We start from the raw sequence: 7,608 nt of genomic DNA, 5'->3' as shown, positions 1-7,608 counted from the left end.
GTTTATGATTCAGAATGTTTGTAAATCTGATCTTTTTAAGATGTTTAGCTGATGTTAATAAGAATACGAGGCTTTCCAAATGAAAAGATCTAAAACAGACATCTCGGCAGTGGCGTTGTTCACCTCTTTTTTTGAGGGGGCACCAAGCTCCACTGGATTTGGACTGACAAAATTTAGACATGCGAATAAAGATTTCTGCCACAGACAACCTTTTTATGTGCAAAAATCATTGAATTTATTAGTCTGAGGTACAAATATGTTTTTGGAGGTTCAAATAATCCATTCAAAATCCTCTTGGCCCATGACGCCTTTGTATCTTGGAGATGTACGTGTGCCATCTGGGTCTTATTAATCTAAATCTAAAAAAATCTCAAATGGGGGCCTGGGTAGCTCAGCAATTATTGACACTGACTACCACCCCTGGAGTCACGAGTTCGAATCCAGGGTGTGCTGAGTGAGCCCAGCCAGGTCTCCTAAGCAAACAAATTGGCCCGGTTGCTAGGGAGTGTAAAGTCACACGGGGTAACCTCCTCGTGGTCGCGATGAGTGGTTCTCACTCTTAGTGAGGTGCGTGGTAAGTTGTGCGTGGATCGCGGAGAATAGCATGAGCCTCCATTGCTGTGAGTCTCCGCGGTGTCATGCACAGCCACATAAGATGTGCGGACTGACTGTCTCAGAAGCGGAGGCAAATGAGACTTGTCCTCCACCCGGATTACGGCACGTAACCGCACCACCACGAGGACCTACTAAGTAGTGGGAATTGGGCATTCCAAATTGGGAGAAAAAGGGGATAAAATAATTTTAAAAAAGATCTAAAACAGACATCTCAAAGATGTGCGTGCGCTATCTAGTAAAACCATGGTTTCCGCAAAAAGAAAATAATAAAATACTACAAACAGGGCCAGCACTAGGCCCTAGTTTCAAAAGCACTAGGATGGGATCTGGATAGGAAAGTTTGTGTCCACAAAAAAAAAAAAAAAACCCCTATGGTTCTAACATACTTTTTTGTTAATTGTTGAATTCATCCAGGGATTCCACGTCAACATTCTTTATCATTTGCTTTCATAAAACTTCAAAAGTGGAGTGAAAAGTAAACAGCTATGGTGTTTTGTTTTGTTTTTCCAAATTATGTGTCAAAGCATTTATTAAAATAGAGAAGTACATTCAAATTCATGCCCACAGGCTCAAGATGACATCAACACAGTTATTGTCACATTACAGCATTTTACAGTGCCAAACAGGTTTTTCCAGATGGCAAACTTCTGTTCATTGTCCACAACGTATTATGTCAGAAATTGAAATGACAGCACAGAAAATAGTAGCAACAAAAATATGGATATTGAAATGTGATCAAACAAACAGAACACAACAAAATAAATGCTTTATGCAAAACCACAAATCTACTTATTTATCTAGTAACCAGTTGCAAATGGCGGTGGATTTAGGTACTCTAATGGTAATTCTCTGTCTACATAGTTAGGAATATCATCAGCTGCTTGATGTACTTCGATAGTCTGGACAGTTGTCAGGCAATTCCTGATAGCAATTTTCCACTGCTGGCTGAGGGTTCAAATTATAGCTCTCCAGTGCCAAAAATGTACCATTCTCTTGACATATATCATTATTATCTCTTCATATGTGTGGTCCTCTGAATGACTGCACTTCTTTTTAAACTTTTTCTCAATTTGAGCCATGACTGGTTTCAACTGTTGTTGGTGTTTCTGTTGGGTAGGGTTGTTTCCATTGTCTTCACCATGTGTATTGGGTGGGATTTTCTGTCTGTCAGATCTGTCTTCCTCCATTGTAGGTTGCGGCCGACTTACTAAGGAAGCTCTGGGTGGTAATGGTGGAGGTGTGTCTTGGGTTGGAGTCATGGAAGTATGTATTGTTCTGGGCTTTGGAACAGACTTTGTTGGCTGTTCCTGAAACAGATAAGCCAACCTGATGTAGTTAGTTCACCTACAAGCAAAATTTAATGTCAAAAAAATGTCCACACCCATATGACTTGTTTTCTTCCTTGGAACACAAAAGTTGAGACTTCAGCAGAATGTTGGTGCTGCTTTTATCAATACAATAAAACCAAGCAGTGAGCAGCTCAAAAAGACACCATACTGTATAAGTGTTCTATGAACTTTTTTTTGCATTTTCTGAAGCTGATAACTTTTGGAAATTTCAGAACAGAAAGACATCTACACTCTAAAATATATTTTATTTTTTTGTTTAAGATCAAGAAGTGTGTTTACATGCACACCAACATGCTAATTACTACCGAAAAATAGCTCATTAAAAAAATCTGACAATGCAAGAAACCCTTGTTATAAGAGATTTGAAATCATCGCTCTCTGCTTTTGACATCAAAACGTAAACTGGCATGTGTACAACATTTGGCACATTGGATAAGCTGGTAAGATCGCTGCAATGCTGTTTAAATGCAACATGAAATCGGGTTAATGGGCAAAAATCTGCTGATTGGTTTTTGCTTGAATCGTTTATGACCTTAACCTGAAAAAGAAAACCTGTTTATGGTGTTTCCATGACCACAATCATTGCCGGCTTATTAAGCGTAACCAGTGGAAGATTGTGCATGTAAACACGCTCAATGATGCCAAATGTCATTGTTTTTTTGCGTGTCACATGTCTGAACGTGATGTGGCAACATGCAGAAGTGTGAGAAAAAAAAAACTAATTTTATGCTCCACAGAAGAAAGAAAATCATACATGTTTGGAACAAAATGACATTACTTTTTGGGGGGGGGGTATACTAATTTTTGTAATTTTGGGGGGTTGTAATTTACCTCCTTTAGGTACAGTGGAGATTGTCTACTCTATAGCGTTCTTTAAAACTCAAGTTAACAAATGCAAAATAGCATATGAAAATCTATGTATGTACATTTAGAGGTCTATCACTTATTTTTATTACCATGCCCTGTAGATTTAGAGTGGTCAATTCTGTCTCTAAGGAGGGATAAATTCTTGTTGTAGGACTTGGCGGTTGCATGGGTGATTCATTTTGGAGGGGCGAAGTCAGGCTGTGTTCGGCGATATTTGAGTGTGGCGATACATTTGCTTTTGTGAAGGAATTCAAAAATGCAATTGGGTAAAGGCATAAGTCTTTCTTTCTGGGAAAAAGCAACTCGATGTAGTTTTTTTTATTATTTTTTTGCCACCCTGTGAGGGAATGAGAGCCAGACAACAAAAATTTTTTACACGTCAAGTACCACTACCACCTGTATAAAGATAATGATGCTAATGGAAATATACATGTCTCTAATCCCTATCATATTGTTGGCCGGGTAAACAAACTTTTTAAACACATACTCGTTTAGATCTATAAATAGAGCTTTAAGGCAAATCTGTATTTTGAAATTCCCAAGTCGAAGGTGTATTGTTACAGACATCAGGCCCTCACACAAAACAGTAGGCATCTGAACCAGGTATGACCTTTAAGAGAAACCATACTGTTGTATTTGGAAACATTTTACCTGTTCACAGGACAGAGTCAGTAGTTGGTTAAAGGTCATAATGTGGTTTCTGCAGTGAAAGGCCACCAAGTCATGGAGTGAGCGATATTGCATCGTCTCCCCAACTATCACATACTGATTATCTGACAACATGTCAATCATGAAGTGTCTGCAGCAATCATCAGCTCTAGGGGACAAAATATATTTTGACAAAGAGAAATACTGTAGTCTTTGTAGAATGACCTAGCATCAGTAAATCGACACACTGCTTCCAAAAGTTCATGTACCTTGAAATTGACCCCATTACCCCCAATTACTGACAAGTGCTATCCCCCTTCAGACAGGCATTAATTCAAAAGTGTTCACCTTTGACTGTGGCACTACTGATAGCAGGAAGAAATACCGTTCAAATAGATAATGGTGAGTGCAATTTAGGCTTTGCATTTGACCTCTAACATTTAATTTTTACTTCACTGACGGCTATGTTTAAGGTTGGGGTTTGAGTTAGAGGGTAGAATAAATCAAGTATGCATTCCTGTTGATTGTATTACATCAACAACTAAAAATACAACACATCTTTGCCGCTACCCTGTGGACATTTCACCTCAACAACACTTCCAGCTTTGGCCACTCGGGGGCAGTGGTTCGAATTTCGAAAAGCACAGACCAGTTTCAGCAGCAGAACATTTGACCTCCTGTTGCCGAATTCATAGTGCGAGTAGTCTGAATTAAGTTAAACCTTGGCAAGACTGAGTGCATGCTTGATTCACATCTAACTAGGCGATTTAAACCAGTAGTTCTGGTGATTGAAACTGGGAGGTTGCAACACATCTGTTTTGATATGGTGGACAGCAGTGAATCATGCTAAATGCAAATAATAAAATGCAACTATGTAATCATGCAGAGTTAGAATAGTAAAATAAAATAAAAATGCTTTCCATATCTTTTGTTGTTGCAGTGCATCAAGTTAAACTCTACATCAGGGGTGTCAAACTCAGTTCCTGGAGGGCCGCAGCCCTGCAGAGTTTAGTTCCAGCCCTGCTCCAAAATGCCTCCTTGTAATCTTCAAGCACTCCTGAAGACCCTGATTAGCTGCTTCAGGTGTGTTTAATTAGGGTTGGAGCTAAACTCTGCTGGACTGTTGCCCTCCAGGAACCGAGTTTGACACCACTGATCTACAGTATTGTGAAGCAACTTTATCTGTCAACTGGTAGAAGCTACCCAAAATACACAGAAGTACACAAGAAATAAGAACCAGACTGCATTAAATATGGGTTTAATCGCAAAAAGAAAAAACATGGTTTGTGCTGACCTAAATGCATTTTGTGTAGATGTCGACTGATAGTGGATTTTACCGATATGATAACTAAGTTTGGCAGTACCTGCCGATAACTGATTAATCAACTGATAGTTTTTAAAATCGATACTGAATGGAAAAATGACACTCAAAGTAAAATAGTGCTGAACTTTATTACAAAAATAAACAGTACTGACTGAACCATGGAAATGTTGTGTACTTTTTAAAATTAAGTAAATATATATTAATACTATATATGAACTAATATTCAAATTTTAAAGTCAGCTGATATTCTCAAATGTTAAGTCAAAAGTAAAATGAGGGGGGGAAATGCTTCAATAGACAGTTCACATGGTGTTACACTTGCACTGATTCCTACTACTCCAGACTCAAGCTTCATAGCAACAGCAAAATACCACATTGTTATTTAGTACAGTTGTATGTAGAGTAGCAATGTTGACAGATAGCAGTGGTATTCAGCTGAACTCTGTGGTGAAGTGGCTCAGACTATGAGCACAGGTCAGGGGCTGTTCAAACAGACGGGACACAACAGACTGGAACCGAACGTGAGGATCTCGAGACACACATTTCCAAGTTAAACATCTTTCCTGACAAAGCATTTAAGCAACTCGCTTAATCTGAGAAACGCTTATAAGAGAGCAAGATGCAATGGCCAAAGACCTCCACCAACTGTAAGGGGCTGTTCACACCGAATGCTTTTGCAACCATCCATTAGTTTTTCTATGTAAACGCGCACTAGACGAACATCTTTGTTTCCTTTGTTTTTGTTTATTCAGCGTCTCATGCAGGAGCACTGTTTTTTAGATGATGTGTCTAATTAAAAAGAACTTTAAAAGCATATTGAGACACCTGCTTTCTGTAAAACTGTATTTGTTGTCTAGCCTTTTTTAGCACAAGTGATCGATCTGAAGTCATCGTATTACAGCAAGGATAATTTTTTTTAAAATTAAAATCAGATGCGTTTCTGATTTGTTTATACGTTTCTCTCAGCTGCATGAAGATATTAATTTGCTTTCTCACATCACTACCTTTAAATATGTAACTTAGCTGGCTAACGAATGCATAAATGTGACCAGCTGGATATAAACTAATGCAAATAGATGGTAACAATCGTGTCATTTAAACATTTGGGTAGGACTTGCATGTATTTTTGTAACATTGTTCTAACCGCTTGAGGTTAGCTTTAATGTTAACGCCCTCTCAGCCTTGTCAGCAAACATACTGATGTTCTCTAATAATGCAGCATCTTGTCAGCAAATTAAATACTTAATAATATGACAATGTGTACTGTACTGTATACATACCTTTTCATTGTTGATGTTTTAAATCCACATCTGAAGTGTTCCGCTCCATACAGAGTGTAGTCTCACGTGTCAAAACAAACACCACAAGGCATCAGTGAAGTGAGTTTTTATTTCACCTCTAGAGGCCGCTCTCATACTGTATAATGACAGCGGACCCTTCATACCCGCTCCAGCACCGGACGTAACGGGAAAAAAGTATCGGTGTGGATTTTTGCCAATAACCGATAGTTCTAGAAATCTGTTATCAGTGCCGATTAATCGGCAAAACCGATATATCGGTTGACTTCTAGTTTTGTGTAGTGAATTATTATTGGAAATGTATTCATTGAGAAATTCACATTTTGAATCTGAACACTTAATTTTGCATTTTGTTGGGCCTATGCAGTTCATTCTAATATTAAGAACTTTCAGTGTTTGGACATTTTTACTTTTCTTCAGTAAACAATTTTGGGTCATCACCACATTCTGTGCAATGTAAAATCTGGGCCCTGAAGCAAAACCAGTTGATAACGACTTATTTAAACAACTTCACTATAATGACGACTGCAAAAACTGGCCACAATGACCACTTTCACACTGACTTACCGATAAGATAACGTATATCCCACTCTACTCTCACTGACACGGATGAGGAGGTAACCTGCAGGTTTGCACATCAGCATTGCCCTGCCACTCTGTAGTGTAGATCATTTGACAAAAAGAGGTTATCTGACTGATTTGTTCATGAGATTTTAAAAACTCAGGAACCTGATTTTCCAGTCTATGTCATCATTATGTTTATGATGAGACAGAGGTCAAAACTTAAGCGTTCAAGCACATATTGCAGTCTGTCTGCGTATTTATGCGATATACTGTAATGGTAGCAGTATTGGGACCATTAGTTCCTGGAGATAATGCCGTGAAACCACTCTGGTAAATAAAACTAAAAAACGTTTTATTTAGGCTAAACCCGTCAAGTTCTCGTCAAACTTATTAATAAACATTTTAACAATATTTTTTGATAAATTAACCAAACCTGACCCCAAAACATGGAATAAAGCCGTTCTAAACAAGAACATTTGAAAATATATTTTAATAATTTGCTGTTTATTGCTTACCTGCCGAGGAACACGGTAAGAGACGCCTGACGACGTGACCTCACCTGTAAAAAACTTAGGGGTGTGGTTTCAATAAAAAGCTACACTTTTCAGATCACTCTGAATATAAATTTAAATATCTAGCTCTATAGTTAAAAGTCGGTATTGTGTAATAAATGATTTAATGAGTTCGCATCGCCTATTGCTGAACGCAAAACCTTACGGTCTATGTATAACATGAACATTAATTGCATGTGGATGGCGTCGCTTAATTAGCTTTCTGATGCGTCCAGTCACACAACTTAATTAATATTCATGAGTAGACCCTTCAAGCCAAGATGACTTCCGCCCACTTACCATCTTGTTTGTTCCAAGTTAAAAAGTGTAACTCTGTGATTTCTATACTGATTTGTACATAAAAAAAATTAAAAAAAAAATCTTTGTGAACA

At 38.1% G+C, this 7,608-nt stretch overlaps 1 protein-coding gene across 3 annotated transcripts; it reads right to left on the bottom strand.

Moving 5' to 3' along the window:
• Window positions 1-1,119: 1,119 nt before the first annotated feature.
• LOC127439061 (hematopoietic SH2 domain-containing protein homolog) lies at window positions 1,120-7,235 on the bottom strand. 3 transcript variants are annotated; one of them, XR_007896849.1, is made up of 2 exons: window positions 7,181-7,235; window positions 1,120-1,922 (listed from the first exon to the last, which is right to left on the bottom strand). XR_007896849.1 is itself a non-coding variant. In XM_051695096.1 (2 exons), the coding sequence occupies exons 1-2, from the start codon at window positions 3,621-3,623 to the stop codon at window positions 1,569-1,571; spliced, it is 495 nt and encodes a 164-aa protein (XP_051551056.1). In that variant the 5' UTR covers window positions 3,624-3,808; the 3' UTR covers window positions 1,120-1,568. The 3 variants fall into 3 exon arrangements, 1 of the variants encoding a protein (XP_051551056.1); XR_007896850.1 differs by lacking the exon at window positions 7,181-7,235 and adding an exon at window positions 6,669-6,761; XM_051695096.1 differs by lacking the exon at window positions 7,181-7,235 and adding an exon at window positions 3,483-3,808.
• Window positions 7,236-7,608: the final 373 nt, after the last annotated feature.

Source organism: Myxocyprinus asiaticus, chromosome 50 (genome assembly GCF_019703515.2).
Source record: "Myxocyprinus asiaticus isolate MX2 ecotype Aquarium Trade chromosome 50, UBuf_Myxa_2, whole genome shotgun sequence".
Classification (NCBI taxonomy): Eukaryota; Metazoa; Chordata; class Actinopteri; order Cypriniformes; family Catostomidae; genus Myxocyprinus; species Myxocyprinus asiaticus.
The sequence above is the reverse complement of the archived record's forward strand: the minus strand, read 5'-3'. Positions and strand labels throughout refer to the sequence as shown.